The sequence below is a fragment of the Hyperolius riggenbachi genome, chromosome 12 (genome assembly GCF_040937935.1).
Source record: "Hyperolius riggenbachi isolate aHypRig1 chromosome 12, aHypRig1.pri, whole genome shotgun sequence".
Classification (NCBI taxonomy): domain Eukaryota; kingdom Metazoa; phylum Chordata; class Amphibia; order Anura; family Hyperoliidae; genus Hyperolius; species Hyperolius riggenbachi.
Window position 1 is genome coordinate 242,641,754 of NC_090657.1, and position 17,781 is coordinate 242,659,534.

General features: G+C 44.4%; 1 protein-coding gene across 1 annotated transcript in view; it reads right to left on the bottom strand.

Moving 5' to 3' along the window:
- Window positions 1-1,795: 1,795 nt before the first annotated feature.
- LOC137540841 (urotensin-2 receptor-like) overlaps window positions 1,796-17,781 on the bottom strand; it is a 32,572-nt gene continuing 16,586 nt past the window's right edge. The window contains exon 2 of the mRNA XM_068262009.1: window positions 1,796-3,719. Coding sequence (XP_068118110.1) covers window positions 2,507-3,631 — 1,125 coding nt within the window. The 5' untranslated portion in view covers window positions 3,632-3,719 and the 3' untranslated portion in view covers window positions 1,796-2,506. The remainder of the gene's footprint in view (window positions 3,720-17,781) is intronic.

Here is a 17,781-nt window from a genome sequence, read left to right on the forward strand (position 1 = left end):
TGCCCATGGCGCAAGCCATGTCTGTACCCTTCTAGATACACCACTGCTGAGAGTTCAACTCAGAATGAGAAATGTCTTCTAATTGATGAACCGCACCTTTCCTGGTTCCGTCCCATCAATTCATTTGAGCTGTGCCAAAATTATGAGGACCTCTAAGACTGGAGTTGGACAGTCCTGTCTCAGCCAGAGCCCACCCATGCTGTTGTTATTCAAGGTGAAGCTATCATGTTTGCATCTGTCCCTTAAGCAATCAGTTCCTGTACTTGTCTCCTTAATTTCCTGACATTAGCTGTAATGGCAGCTAAAATATCAAAAGTTCTGCTGGTGATAAGATTTGAAGGACCAAATACGTATTTATCCAATGAGACCTCATGGAATTATCCTTCAAAAAAAGAAGTCCAAACAAAGCTCAGTTTGTTTTGGATTTGGTAGAGAGGGTTTTGAAGACCTAGAAATTCTGTATGGCTTTTTAATGATGTCTGTGTCCCTGTTGGCTAGATGTTACACCTCTATTGTTATCTCCGACAAGACATGGAGGAACAACGGCACTTGAGACCAGGGCCAGGCCAAGTCAGAGGTGAGAGAGGTTTCAGCCCCAGGGCACAGTGTAGGAGGGGGCAGGGTTGGGCTGAGGCAGAGGAGAGAGAGGCTCCAGCGTCAGGGCGCAGTGTAGGAGGGGGCGCAGGGCCGGGCAGAGGCGAGAGAGGCTCCAGCCTCAGGGCGCAGTATAGGAGGGGGCACAGGGCTGGGCTGAGGCAGAGGCGAGAGAGGCTCCAGCCTCAGGGCGCAGTGTAGGAGGGGGCACAGGGCTGGGCTGAGGCAGAGGTGAGAGAGGCTCCAGCTTAGGGGCGCAGTGTAGGAGGGAGCACACAACTCACTCAGCTATCATTCCCCTATTGTGTTTGAAGCAGAGAGAAATAAGAAAAGGGGATACATGGCAGTGACTGCAAGCCAGATAACTAGAGATTAAGGTGTTGGGGGCCCTGGGGCAATCAGTGTGTGACAGTTGGGGTGGGAGGGATGGAGGGGCGCACTTTGGTGTCTCAGCCTTGGGTGTTGGAGGACCTTCTCCCGCCTCTGCTTGAGACACAGACAGAAATAAGGATACTTTCTGTCAACTGTCAAAACAGGCTTTAGAACCTCTGATCGTTGTATGCCTTGCCTATGTTCTTGTTGGGCACTTTTTTCAGGAAAATTAAGCGTGTAAAACTTCCTGACAAGATAAAGATAAATTAGGACTAGTCATGGGCTTTAAAGGATACCTGTCCTGATGCGAAGCTCCCTACTTTAAGCACAGGGAAGTGTTCATTTTGGATCTTCAAGTCTCTATGTGTTGTTCGTTCCTGTCCTTATTCCCTGGTCCCCATAATAACTTTTGGCTAAAGTCACATTGTTGAGACAGGAAGAGGCGGGCTTGCTGCAGTGTTCCCTCCTGTCACCCTCACATTTCCTCCTGGGGGGGGGGGGGTGAATTGGAGAGAGAAGATGAGGGAGATGGGAGGGAACATCGTGGCAAGACTGCCTATTCCTGCGTGAAAATTTGACTGCGGAAAAAGTTGAATTTACGGGGGGACCGGGGGGAATAGGGAGAGAAACGGACAACTCACAGTGGTGTGTGGATCCAGCAAGAGCATACCTCTGTGGTTACTTTACGTCATTTTACCTTTGGGCAGGTGAGCTTTAATTTTTTCCATTGTGGTGAAAGAAAAAAAAAAAGTTTTGTTTGTATTGCCACAGAAAATGTTGACTTGAAAAATAATTCCCAGTACAATGGGGAACAATTACATAAGCTCCAATGGTCAGCCCCAACAAAAGCAAAACTCGTCTAAAACTATCTGATCTGGCATGTGGACCTCCGTGCAAGAGTTACATGCCGTAGCTGTCTCTGGCTAAATATTCCATCAAGTCCTTTCTCACAGGTGAAACACTGAGGTCATGTGACAATATCTTGTACTAGAAAGAAGAGGTTGTTGAGGTGTTGTTGGTAGATAAGTTCCTTGAAGTCTGGAAGCCAAATCCATCTCCTGGATGAGGATCAGTAAACATTGACCAAAAATGTGAAGGATTTATATCAGCACCACCTTGAAGAGCAACATTGACACTGCAGAAGGTAAAAGGGGACACCAACACTCACTAGGGGGTGAGGACAACCTCAAAGCAGCATGAGATCAAAGCCATCATCAAAAACATGGCCATATTGACATCTTTAAATTACAGAACAGATATAGAGGACACAGTGCTGTATCACCAGAGATTATCAACCAATTTTTTTTACAATTCAGATAGTACTTGTGTCTGATAGATGAAATCAAGCTAAAGTGTCTTGCTTGGCTTTGATATGGAACAAGGACAATTAGTGTCCCACCAGCAACTCCATGCATGAATGTCATTTATTTTGAACACCGATAAAAGCACAAGCACACATTTATGTGATACAAGTATTGGTATATTGTTGGACCTTTTGGCACACTGTGATTCTCTCTGGTCCAAGTCATGATGTCAAATTTCAAGGACCAGAAGCATTGTTGTTTCCAGTAGGGCACTGAGCCAGTACAAAGCTCTCAGTACACTGCTGACTGCTGGTGGACATCGACCTTCCAGAGATCCTTTGAAAGCGGTTCCTGAAGTAGCCACTGTTGCTCCACGATCTCTGCCTATTCCTCAGGTATTCCTTGTAGTTCTTGGTGAGGAGGGTGTACAAGAACGGGTTGATGCAACTGTTGCTGTAGGTCAGACACGTAGTTAGATAGTTGATGTTCCTTTTGGCTTTGTCAGAGATGGGAACGGCTTCATAGTACTGGATGAGGAGCTGCCAGATCCAAAAAGGGAGAAAACAAGCCCAAAATACCAGAACAATGGTAAAAATTAGGTACAGAACCTTTTGGTTGGGCAGTCTTTTGGTCTGCTTGAAGGAGGCCGTTTGGGACATCCAGTACGTCCTAGCCAGTCTAATGTACAAGTAGCCAATAATTACCCCGGGCCCTACTATGCTTGTACAGAAAAGAACCGTTAAGTAGATCCTATAGGATACTGCACTCCACATGGGCAGGCAGATACTTTTGTTCTCCTTGCGGACCAGTTTTATCATGATCAGCATGGGCAACGTTATGAGTACTGACACCATCCAGACGATGACAACAATGCACTTCCGGTAGCTCTTAGACCTTTTGACCGTATCCAAGGGCTTCAGAACAGCAAAGTACCGTTCAGTGCTCATGATGGTGAGGGTGAAGATGCTGGCATGCATGGTCAAGAAGTCCAGACTGAAAAGGATGCGGCAGCCAATGTCTCCGAAGTACCACTCCTGGATGAAGTAAGTGCCCACAATAAAAGGGATAGTGAGCAGATACAGGAGGTCAGCCAAGGCTAAGTTGATGATGTAAATGTACATGGAAGCCGCTGTACGCATGGATTGGCACATAACCACTAAAGTGTACACATTCCCTGCCACTCCCACTATGCACATGAGCGATAATATCACTCCTATGGTGAAAGTGGCTATCATGTCCTCCACTTGACCTGAAGAGGTTGGAACATCCCAGGTAGTGTTCATGGGGCTGGTGACGTTGGACTTCAAGGGCATCTCAGTGGCCATGAATGACCTCCCTTGAGGTTCTTCATGAAAGGACATGCTGCTGCATCAAGGTAGATGGTTGCTTTTGCTGGAGGACACCTGGACACCTTGAAGGCACATCAGCTGACGTTCCTGAGGCCATTTCCTGTGGACAAACATCAAAAGAATGTTGAGTTAATGATCACTCAGATGTACACGGCCTGCTGCTATTTTATATATTTCCTTCATGAATACTGTCTCCTAGCAACCTCAGAATCTATTCTAGTTACACAATGGAAATAGTCTACACAAAAACAAACCAACATATATGGTGGACTCTGAACCTACATCTGTTCTGCATCAAGAGAAACAAACCTTTCTAGAGAGTTCCTAACAGGAAGTAGACTAAGAACACTAGGAGGTGCTCCTACTCTACCAGGGCGGCTATAAGGCACAGTGTATTGACCTGAGGAAGTAAGACTAAGCTCACGAAATGCATTGTCCACTTACATGTTGAATAAAGGTCTTGTGATTGCTAATAAGGATAATCAATGACATGCAAATCATTGCTTGAACTTGGACCAATACAAATTGACAAGAAGTTATTCTGATTGGTCCAATTTCAAGCTACACATAATTTACATTTTGCATCTCATTGATGGTTCCTATTTGCCACGTATAACTTCAGCTGAGGTAAGCCTACACTTGCCATGCCTTTAAATACGGTTTTTAATTATTCATTTATTTATTTAGATGGGCCCCTCCTAGTGCTCTTAGTCTTCTATAACTATACCCACCTCTGTAGGGTGGCAGATATTTCCTTTCCTTTTTTTGGCCACCACCTGAACTAGAGAAGGTATTTGCATGCCTAAGGGGGGATGCTTTGAATGTCTGAGTGGGGTGGCTATCCACACACAAGCTGAAAGCGATTGCTTGATTGGCAACGATTGTTTGTGCTATTCTGTTACATATGTGGTCTTTAATTACTGCACCGTATCAGGCTTTCCATTTCCCTATGTGTTTTTTTTTACTCTTTCTTGGAACGTTCCAAACCCCTGCTAGCCATCTCACACTCCTAACAGGAAGGATCTGTCTGCTTTAATTACAGTTTGTCTCAATGTTATAAAAACAGAAGCACCGTAAGGCGTAGGCATCACCCATGCAGGACGGGCTCTAGGCATTTTGCCGCCTGAGCAACACATTGTGAAGATGAAATCCCCCCCCCCTTTCCTCTCTGACTACAGCGGCGCCTCATGTGACCATGCAGCATGTAAATTTTGACCATTTAAAAAAAAAAATCGTACCTGACCTTGATGAGTGACTAGTGTTGAGCGTAACGCGCAATTTCACTTTAGTGAACGTACACATCATTATCTCAGTTATGATCTTCATTGTAATCAGAACTTTGTGGATAACCTCGTTTTTTTTTGTTATTTACACAGAATTACGTGAAAGCAATCCACTAATGTGTGGGCACCAGACAACCGATTACAGCTGATGTTCCTGGAGCCAGCGACATCTACGGGCGTGAGAAATTTATACGGTATGTTTTAAGTTATAAATCATGATTACGTGCAAAAATAATTTCATAATTGACATTTCTCATTATGATTTTGTATTAAATTGATGCAAAACTCTACTATGCAAATCTCGAGCTGACCACTAATGATAACATAAATCACACAATGTTTTTTACATCAGTTATTAATGTTAAAAGGAACCCCGGGTAAGAGATATATGGAGGTTGCCATATTTATATCCTTTTAAACAATACCAGTTGCCTGGCAGTCCTGCTAATCTTCTGGCATTAGTAGTGTCTGAATCGCTTGAGTCAGAGCACTTGATCTGCTGCAGGATCCATCTGAAAATGGCGCCTGCGGATAATGGCACACGGTGTTGCCGCTAATCCGTTTGTCGCTTATCGATATTTAACGTTATAGCCTTATCGTTAGTTATTGAAAATTAGCGTTAACGTTGTATCGTTATTTATCGTTGTAAAAAGCGGTGATATAAAAGGTATACCTAACCCTACTCTCACACAGAACTCTCTTTGTACCTATCACTAACTCCTAGACCCCCTAGTGTTGCCTAACCCTAACCACCCCCTGGTGGTGCATAACCCTAAGATCCCCCTGGTGGTGCCAAACCCTAAATCTCCTCTGGTGGTGCCTAACCCTAACCACTTCTCTGGTGGTGCCTAACCCTAAGATCCCCCTGGTGGTGCCTAACCCTAAATCTCCTCTGGTGGTGCCTAACCCTAACCACTTCCCTGGTGGTGCCTAACCCTAACCACCCCCCTGGTGGTGCCTAACCCTAAGATCCCCCTGGTGGTGCCTAACCCTAAATCTCCTCTGGTGGTGCCTAACCCTAACCACTTCCCTGGTAGTGCCTAACCCTAAGCACCCCCCTGGTGGTGCCTAACTCTAAGCTCTTCCCTGGTGGTGCCTAACCCTAAGATCCCCCTGGTGGAGCCTAACCCTAAATCTCCTCTGGTAGTGCCTAACCCTAACCACTTCCCTGGTGGTGCCTAACCCTAACCACCCCCCTGGTGGTGCCTAACCCTAACCACCCCCCTGGTGGTGCCTAACCCTAAGATCCCCCTGGTGGTGCCTAACCCTAAATCTCCTCTGGTGGTGCCTAACCCTAACCACTTCCCTGGTGGTGCCTAAACCTAACCACCCCCCTGGGTGTGCCTAACCCTAAGCTCTTCCCTGGTGGTGCCTAACCCTAAGACCAAGAGACAGAGGTGTCACAGGGGGACTGATTTAGCTGAGAGAGGGGAGGGGGGCCCTGGTTACCTTTGTCCCAGGGCCCCATTAGAGTGTGAACCAGCCCTGGTTATCCCCCTGCTTGTATATGAGCTCAGGACTCCGGTGCTGCAAGCAGACATTGCTGGAGAAAAAGAAGGGACACAGAGAGCTAAATATAGTGTAGTAAGTTGGGTGATGGGTAAATGGAAAAGTATATGATAGATATACTCACAGGTCAGGGTTACCAATTAGGCAACCGCTGTGTAGGCAGGTTAGGAGATTAGACAAGACAAATAACATTTATATCACGCTTTTCTCCTGGCAGACTCAAAGCACCAGAGCTGCAGCCACTAGGGGGCGCTCTATAGGCAGTAGCAGTGTTAGGGGACTTGCCTAAGGTCTCCTTACTGAATAGGTGCTCGCTTACTGAACAGATTGGGCCTGTCCTCACTCAGAATTAAGATGTCGCTCTCTGTAGATTAGGAGAAGAAAGGGAATTCATCCCCTCCACCAGGGGTGGATGCTGATATTGTAAGGAGAACAGAGGTGCCGGCAGAATAAAATATATCTAAAAAGTTTAAAATTCCTCGGGCGGCGGTGGTGGACTCATCTCCCCGAAGCAGACATAGTGGCTGAATAGAGTACTGGTTAAGGGCTCTGCCTTTGACATGGGAGACCAGGGTTCGAATCCTGGCTAGGTCAAGTACTCAAAATTCAGTAAGGAGTTCAAGGCAAGACTCCCTAACACTGCAGGGTGGCCTCTTGAGCGCGTCCCAGTGGCTGCAGCTCTTGAGCGCTTTGAGTCCGACAGGAGAAAAGTGCTATACAAATGTTTGGATTATTATGATACTGGCACTGTATGTTGGAGTATATAAATACATTTGTTTGTACTAAAACCGGCAGTATCATGTCTGCTTCGGGGAGATGAGACCACCACCTCAGGAGGAGGAATTTTGAAGTTTTTAGATATATTTTATTCTGTCGGCGCCTCTGTTCTCCTTACAATAAAGACATTGCTGAAGGATCACTATGTGGATCTATATGCGGATCTAGGAACGGAATCAGCCGAAGGACATTTTCACGCTGTAAAATCTTGTGAAGGAACCATCATAGCGTGTCATTCTCCCGGCCGTATAATTGCGGTCATAGAGCTCTCTGCTAACAGGAGCCATGCGATGCTAATGAGGGAGTGATTGCTCAATGCCACAGGACTCTCCTGCTGCTGCTGCCGGACACCGGAGAGATCACTGGAGAGCATAAACCCATCATCACCTATCTGTGGCTTCCCTTTATCCCGCCGCACAAGACTGATACACCAGAGATGGAGCTGTCACCTTCCAATGACTATGACAAGTGAAGACTGGCGGGAACCTAAAGGGTACTACAGACACCGCAGAGCAGTGGCTGCCTGCTGCACTGACAGCATACCAGCTAACACCACTTCTATTACTATGCCTGACTATAGCACTGACACGTTCTGCAATAACTGCTCCTCAGAGGAGCTCACACTCTGATACCTACCATAGTCACAATGTAATGTCCTGCCATATTATTATTGTGTATTTATATAGCACTGACATCTTCTGCAGCACATTACAGAGTACATAGTCATGTCACTGACTGTCCTCAGAGGAGCTCACAATCTAATCCTACCATAGTCATAGTCTAATGTCCTACCATATTATTATTATGTATTTATATAGCACTGACATCTTCTGCAGCACATTACAGAGTACATAGCCTTGTCACTGACTGTCCTCAGAGGAGATCACACTCTAATCCTACCATAGTCATAGTCTAATGTCCTACCACATTATTTTGTATTTATATAGCACTGACATCTCCTGCAGCACTTTACAGAGTACATAGTCATGTCACTGACTGTCCTCAGAGGGGCTCACACTCTAATCCTACGATAGTCATAGTCTAATGTCCTACCACATTATTTTGTATTTATATAGCACTGACATCTTCTGCAGCACATTACAGAGTACATAGTCATGTCACTAACTGTCCTCAGAGGAGCTCACACTCTAATCCTACCATAGTCATAGTCTAATGTCCTACCATATTATTATTATTATGTATTTATATAGCACTGACATCTCCTGCAGCACTGTACAGAGTACATAGCCATGTCACTGACTGTCCTCAGCGGAGCTCACACTCTAATCCTACCATAGTCATAGTCTAATGTCCTACCATATTATTAGTATGTATTTATATAGCACTGACATCTCCTGCAGTATATTACAGAGTACATAGTCATGTCACTGACTGTCCTCAGAGGAGCTCGCACTCTAATCCTACCATAGTCATAGTCTAATGTCCTACCATATTATTACTATGTATTTATATAGCACTGACATCTTCTGCAGCACATTACAGAGTACATAGTCATGTCACTGACTGTCCTCAGAGGAGCTCACAAGCTAATCCTACCATAGTCATAGTCTAATGTCCTACCATATTATTATTATGTATTTATATAGCACTGACATCTTCTGCAGCACATTACAGAGTACATAGCCATGTCACTGACTGTCCTCAGAGGAGCTCACACTCTAATCCTACCATAGTCATAGTCTAATGTCCTACCACATTATTTTGTATTTATATAGCACTGACATCTCCTGCAGCACTTTACAGAGTACATAGTCATGTCACTGACTGTCCTCAGAGGGGCTCACACTCTAATCCTACCATAGTCATAGTCTAATGTCCTACCACATTATTTTGTATTTATATAGCACTGACATCTTCTGCAGCACATTACAGAGTACATAGTCATGTCACTAACTGTCCTCAGAGGAGCTCACACTCTAATCCTACCATAGTCATAGTCTAATGTCCTACCATATTATTATTATTATTATGTATTTATATAGCAGTGACATCTTCTGCAGCACATTACAGAATACATAGCCATGTCACTGACTGTCCTCAGAGGAGCTCACACTCTAATCCTACCATAGCCATAGTCTAATGTCCTACCATATTATTATTATGTATTTATATAGCACTGACATCTCCTGCAGCACATTACAGAATACATAGTCATGTCACTGACTGTCCTCAGAGGAGCTCACACGCTAATCCTACCATAGTCATAGTCTAATGCCCTACCATATTATATTATTATGTATTTATATAGCAGTGACATCTTCTGCAGCACTGTACAGAGTACATAGTCATGTCACTGACTGTCCACAGAGGAGCTCACACTCTAATCCTACCATAGTCATAGTCTAATGTCCTACCATATTATTATTATGTATTTATATAGCACTGACATCTCCTGCAGCACATTACAGAGTACATAGTCATGTCACTGACTGTCCTCAGAGGAGCTCACACTCTAATCCTACCATAGTCATAGTCTAATGTCCTACCATATTATTATTATGTATTTATATAGCAGTGACATCTTCTGCAGCACTGTACAGAGTACATAGTCATGTCACTAGCTGTCCTCAGAGGAGCTCACACTCTAATCCTACCATAGTCATAGTGTAATGTCCTACCATATTATTATTATGTATTTATATAGCACTGACATCTCCTGCAGCACATTACAGAGTACATAGTCATGTCACTGACTGTCCTCAGAGGAGCTCACAGTCTGATCCCTACCATAGTCATAGTGTAATGTCCTACCGTATTATTATTATGTATTTATATAGCACTGACATCTTCTGCAGCACATTACAGAGTACATGGTCATGTCACTGACTGTCCTCAGAGGAGCTCACAGTCTAATCCTACCATAGTCATAGTGTAATGTCCTACCATATTATTATGTATTTATATAGCACTGACATCTTCTGCAGCACATCACAGAGTACATAGTCATGTCACTGACTGTCCTCAGAGGAGCTCACACTCTAATCCTACCATAGTCATAGTCTAATGTCCTACCATATTATTATTATGTATTAATATAGCCCTGACCTCTTCTGCAGCACATTACAGAGTACATAGTCATGTCACTGACTGTCCTCAGAGGAGCTCACACTCTAATCCTACCATAGTCATAGTGTAATGTCCTACCATATTATTATTATGTATTAATATAGCCCTGACCTCTTCTGCAGCACATTACAGAGTACATAGTCATGTCACTGACTGTCCTCAGAGGAGCTCACACTCTAATCCTACCATAGTCATAGTCTAATGTCCTACCATATTATTATTATGTAATTATATAGCACTGACATCTTCTGCAGCACTTTACAGAGTGCATAGTCCTGTCACTGACTGTCCTCAGAGGAGCTCGCACTCTAATCCTGTCATAGTCATAGTGTAATGTCATGCCATATTATTATTATTATGTATTTATATAGCACTGACATCTCCTGCAGCACTTTACAGAGTACATAGTCATGCCACTGACTGTCCTCAGAGGAGCTCACAATCTAATCCTACCATAGTCATAGTCTAATGTCCTACCATATTATTATGTATTTATATAACACTGACATCTCCTGCAGCACATTACAGAGTACATAGTCATGTCACTGACTGTCCTCAGAGGAGCTCACACTCTAATCCTACCATAGTCATAGTATAATGTTCTACCATATTATTATTATCTGTTTATATAGCACTGACACATTCTGCAGCACATTACAGAGTACATAGGCATGTCACTGACTGTCCTCAGAGGAGCTTACACTCTAATCCTACCATAGTCATAGCCTAATGTCCTACCATATTATTATTATGTATTTATATAGCACTGACATCTCCTGCAGCACTTTACAGAGTACATAGTCATGCCACTGACTGTCCTCAGAGGAGCTCACAATCTAATCCTACCATAGTCATAGTCTAATGTCCTACCATATTATTATTATGTATTTATATAGCACTGACATCTTCTGCAGCACATTACAGAGTACAAGTCATGTCACTGACTGTCCTCAGAGGAGCTCACAGTCTAATTCTACCATAGTCATAGCCTAATGTCCTACCATATTATTATTATTATGTATTTATATAGCACTGACATCTTCTGCAGCACATTACAGAGTACATAGTCATGTCACTGACTGTCCTCAGAGGAGCTCACACTCTAATCCTACCATAGTCATAGTCTAATGTCCTACCATATTATTATGTATTTATATAGCACTGACATCTTCTGCAGCACATTACAGAGTACATAGTCATGTCACTGACTGTCCTTAGAGGAGCTCACACTCTAATCCTACCATAGTCATAGTCAAATGTCCTACCATATTATTATTATGTATTTATATAGCACTGACATCTCCTGCAGCACATTACAGAGTACATAGTCATGTCACTGACTGTCCTTAGAGGAGCCCACACTCTAATCCTACCATAGTCATAGTCTAATGTCCTACCATATTATTATTATGTATTTATATAGCACTGACATCTTCTGCAGCACATTACAGAGTACATAGTCATGTCACTGACTGTCCTCAGAGGAGCTCACAATCTAATCCTACCATAGTCATAGTCTAATGTCCTACCATATTATTATTATGTATTTATATAGCACTGACATCTTCTGCAGCACATTACAGAGTACATAGTCATGTCACTGACTGTCCTCAGAGGAGCTCACAATCTAATCCTTCCATAGTCATAGTCTAATGTCCTACCATATTATTATTATGTATTTATATAGCACTGCTATCTTCTGCAGCACATTACAGAGTACATAGTCATGTCACTGACTGTCCCCAGAGGAGCTCACACTCTAATCCTACCATAGTCATAGTCTAATGTCCTACCATATTATTATTATGTATTTATATAGCACTGCTATCTTCTGCAGCACATTACAGAGTACATAGTCATGTCACTGACTGTCCTCAGAGGAGCTCACACTCTAATCCTACCATAGTCATAGTCTAATGTCCTACCATATTATTATTATGTATTTATATAGCACTGACATCTCCTGCAGCACATTACAGAGTACATAGTCATGTTACTGACTGTCCCCAGAGGAGCTCACACTCTAATCCTACCATAGTCATAGTCTAATGTCCTACCATATTATTATTATGTATTTATATAGCACTGACATCTTCTGCAGCACATTACAGGGTACATAGTCATGTCACTGACTGTCCTCAGAGGAGCTCACACTCTAATCCTACCATAGTCATAGTCTAATGTCCTACCATATTATTATTATGTATTTATATAGCACTGCTATCTTCTGCAGCACATTACAGAGTACATAGTCATGTCACTGACTGTCCCCAGAGGAGCTCACACTCTAATCCTACCATAGTCATAGTCTAATGTCCTACCATATTATTATTATGTATTTATATAGCACTGACATCTCCTGCAGCACTGTACAGAGTACATAGTCATGTCACTGACTGTCCTCAGAGGAGCTCACACTCTAATCCTACCATAGTCATAGTCTAATGTCCTACCATATTATTTATGTATTTATATAGCACTGACATCTCCTGCAGCACTGTACAGAGTACATAGTCATGTCACTGACTGTCCTCAGAGGAGCTCACACTCTAATCCTACCATAGTCATAGTCTAATGTCCTACCATATTATTATTATGTATTTATATAGCACTGATATCTCCTGCAGCACATTACAGAGTACATAGTCATGTCACTGACTGTCCTCAGAGGAGCTCACACTATAATCCCCTACCATGTATTTATCAAGCACTGACTCTGCAGAACACACGCAGATTCAAACCGCGGACCCAGCGCTGCAAGGCGAGAGTACTAACCACTGCGCCACTGTGCTGCATCAGGAATACTATTCATCCATCCACCGGCCCCCTCCCGCGTACCCCTGTGTGAGTGAATGTATCAGGCGTTGTGTGACAGATCCGACTGCCTTCTCTGATCGCTAATGTCCCCAAAGCCAGCCGACCCCTCGCTAGAGGAACCAGTGTTTGATGTCATCTCCCATCTCTTTCTGATAAGCAGTAACGCTCAGCCAAGCGAGGCGTTCCTGTTTATGCACCTGCCACAGATGGCGTGCCCCGAGCGGCCGCCAGAACGTGACCGGTCCGATCTGTCTGCCTCTATACGCTGCCTTTCCTGAAACTGACAATAGGGAGGCTGCAATCTGCTGCTAGGTCTGCTGAAATCCATTACAGCCAGCCCAGTACGCCTATCCACTACGGCAGAAATGACACAAACAGCAGGAGACGGTTCAGCGGCAGCGGCGGCGGAGTCACTGACTTCAGTTCTGACAGCAATGCGTAAAGTAATAGACTGACAGCGCTAAAACAAACCAGGCAATCAAGAGTTAAATGGCATCATTTTGTCACCCCTGGTAACCAGATGTTCTGCATTAATGACTCACTCGCGCTGAGACTGGCTGTCATGTGTGCGGTGAGCCCAACACGTGCTAGATCTTCAATCGATCATGAGGGCGAACGGTTTTGGGGGTGAGCGCTGTACAGACGTTGAGCGGGGCGCGCTGTTCTATGGAGAGAGGAGGAGGGACATATAAACAAAATAAGCAGCTTCCGGCACCATGGACTAACTTTCGGTACATTTGCCATGCCAAGGCAGTAAATGGCAATCTTATTAAAGGGAACCTGAAGCTAATAAAATTATTTAAAATAAACACAGGACGTAGCTGCAAATGAATATTACATACATTACATTCAGTTCTGATAATATTTAGTCAGAACTGAAATATACCAGTTGCTGTCAGTTATATATCAGCAGCTGTCAGTTACAACTGAATGTGCAAGGTAATATCCATGTTTCCCTATGGCTCAGGTGGGTGATATTACAGTGTAACAGTGTGCTGACCAGGAAGCTGTTAGGGGGTAATGGCCATTTTCAGAATGAAGGACAGAGAATTCCATTGATCACAGAGGACAAATGGGACGCAGGAGAGGAGAAAGAGATTGGGAAGTAGATTACACAGGATGTAAGTATGACCTGTGTATGGTTATTTTGACTTTTTATTTTCAGTTCAGGTTCTCTTTAATGTCTGGGGTGAAGTGTGTACTATTACTGCATTTTGCCCTATCAGAGTAACATGTGAGTTGCTTTAGTGTAACGCAGTACGCTGCTTGTGTAAGTCGGCATGTGTTATGCAGTTAGCACAACTCCCATTACCTGCGTAGTATGCAAGTTACTAAGGTATCTAATACTGTAACAGGTGCACTTTGGAATCTTTGCCACGAGTGCTGCTGGCAGAACTTGTCCTGGCATTGGGTTCATCACATCGCAATCCACCACGGCAGAGCCATAGATTCCCAAACAAGATGGCACAAAACGATCATCTTGTTTAAAGATTATTTGGTGTGTGTACAAGGCTTATCAAGGCTGTACTAGGCCTATATGTAACCACAGCCTAACCGGGGGTCACATGGCTGGCTGTCTGCCAATGATCCCCCCCCCCTCCCCGGTGGCTGAATTTTTAGGCCACATGGCTAGCTGTCTGACCCCCCTCACTGGTGGCTGAATTTTCAGGCCACATGGTTGCCAGTCTCGGCGTTTCCCCCTGACCTGCCAAGCGGGAGGCTTCCGTGGAAGCTCCCTGGGAATGTTACCCTGCAGTACACGGACAGTAGACTTTGTGTCTGACAACACTAAGAGAGCACGTCAGGTGACAATTACACCTCTGCTCAACTCACATCAGCTCTGCTTAACCTCCCTGGCGGTTAATTTTTTTTCCAAATGGAAAAAATCCTTTTTTTTTTTAATTTTTGTTTTTGTTTCATGTAAAGCTACCAGAGTGGTAGCTACATGAAACACCACTAGAGGGCGCATGTGGCCCTCTAGTCCGATCGTCGCCGGCATCTATAGCAAACAGGGGAACGCGTATATAACGCGTTCCCCTGTTTGGCTTCTCCTGTCGCCATGGCGACGATCGGGATGACGTCATGGACGTCAGCCGACGTCCTGACGTCAGGCACACCCGATCCAGCCCATAGCGCTGCCCGGAACTCATTGATCCGGGCAGCGCAGGGCTCTGGCGGGGGGGGGCCTCTTCAGCCGCTGCGTGTGGCCGATCGCCGCAGAGCGGCGGCGATCAAGCTGTGCGCGCGGCTAGCAAAGTGCTGGCTGCGCGCACAGCAATTTACAGCATGTAAATCGCCCCACCAGGGGCTGAGATCTCCCCCTGCGCGGCATAGCCCGAGCTCAGCTCGGGCTTACCGCCAGGGAGGTTAATAAAAGAGGAACTCCAGCCTAAACAAACATACTGTCATTAAGTTACATTAGTTATGTTAATTAAAATAGATAGGTAATATAATCTCTCACCCGCCCTGTTTTAAATGAACAGGCAAATGTTTGATTTGATGAGGGCAGCCATCTTTTTGGTTGAAAGGAGGTGACAGGGAGCGTGAGACACAGTTCCAACTGCCCTGTGTCCTCATTACCTCTCCCAGTCACTAGGCAATGTGAATAACAACATAGGAAATCCCATCATGCTCTGCACAGCACCAGGGGAAAAAAGCCCAGGCAGTTTTTTTGGGTGGGTGGGGCTTAGCTAAAAATGCAGCTAAAAAAGATGCTTTGGTAAGAAAAACAAAGTTCTGATGCTGTGAAACTGTTAAAGAAACACCAAGCCTTTTCAGTGCTGCTGAGTACATTTTTAGTCCGGAGGTTCACTTTAACGCTGCATTAAAGGGGCACCCCAGACAGAGCAGAGATCTTGTGTATAGGTGGAATCTGGTTGGGTGATGGGGATGCTGGATTCACGACCATCCAATTATTACCAAGCTGGGAAGGCCATACAAGGGTCAATATTTCACGTACCTCGATATTCACCGCCCGCCATTTTGCTGAATGATCGCTCACCCAGCGGCCACACAAAGTCCAGGCGGCGTTAAACTATTCCCCTTCCGAGTTGTAGGAACTTGAAGGGAGAAGTGATTCCGGTCTGGCGATCGCTGGCTCCTGAATTACACTGCTGCGTGGCTATAGACATATAATAACTGTAGTAGATAAGATCGCTCAACCTCTACTACCCAGAGTAAGGTGCTGGAAGCCAGTGCGGCAAATCAGGATACAACAGGAATAGAATCCGCACACCCGCAGGTAGAGTCCAAGGGTTTTTATTGAATCCAATTCACAAAGGCAGTAAAATGGCTGACATGTTTCGGATCATATCCTTACTCATAGCCTAAACAAACTGACATCTAGGTGGTCCATATATACTCCCCCGGCTCCGCCCATGGGTGTGTACACACATGGGACCAGGGGAACTTAAAGAAGCAGGACTGAAAACCTGCAGAAATGTATATATATATGGAAAAGCCACCATCACAGTATTCCTATGTACACAGAAAACAATAATAAGAATACAAAATACAAAAATACAAAAGTACAAAAAGTAAGAGGTTAAAACGATATCAGTATATAAAATTAATATCCCACCTAGCATTGAGGCCATTTGGTTCCCTGGTGCCCATCTGTAGGATCCAAAATGCCTCCCGTGTACGTAATTTCTTATATAGATCACACCGTCTAAAAGGGGCAGTGACCCTCTCAATCCCCTGAAATGAAAAACCCTCCATATTGCAGCCATGTTTCTCCCTGTAGTGTCTCGCAACATTGCTAATGTTATCTGTTTTCCAGGAGGCCCCATTAAAGTGCTCGGAGATCCTTTGTCTCAAGCAGCGCGTAGTGCAGCCCACATATTGTAGGCTGCAAATAGTGCATGTGACCACATAGACAACAGATTTTGTACTGCAGTTAATAAATTGGCGTATAGGGAAAGTTTTTTGGTTAGCAACCGAGGAAACACCACGTGAAGAATGATGGTGAATGCAATAATTACAGGAGGAGAGTCCACATCTATGTGACCCCAAAAGAGACAGCCATGTGGGCCGCTGGGGTGCAGCATTGGATTGGAACAGACTGGGAGAGAGGGTGGACGACAAGGAGGGGGCCCTTTTATAGACAAATCTGCATCCCGGCTCTAGAATTTCTTGTAACTTGTCATCAGCATACAGTACAGGGATAGATTTCTTGATCACCCCTATAACTTGGTTATATTGTTGACTATAGGTGGTTGTAAAATGTAAAGGGGCAGCATTGGAATTCTGTACAGTAAGTGGGCTACTTCTCAGAAGCTTATCCCTGTCTCTGGAGATAGCAATTCTCTGGGCCCTATCTAGATCAGAATCAGAATAACCCCTAGACCTAAACCGTGATCTAAGGACGGAGAATTCCTGAATAGTAAATTCATCTGTGGAACAATTCCTCCTTGCCCTGATATATTCCCCAACGGGGACCCCTCTAAGGGTGTGTCTCGGGTGGCAGCTGGTGGCCTGTAATAAAGAGTTCCCAGCACAAGGCTTCCTATATGTTCTAGTCTCTATTCTACCAGATTCGCCAGAACCAAGAAGGGTGATGTCAAGAAAGTCTATTTGCATATCATTGGACATACAGGTAAAGGACAGATTAAAATCATTGGAATTAAGGTATGACAGAAACTGTTGCAAAGTTTCCTCTGTGCCTTGCCAGATTAGCAGAAGGTCGTC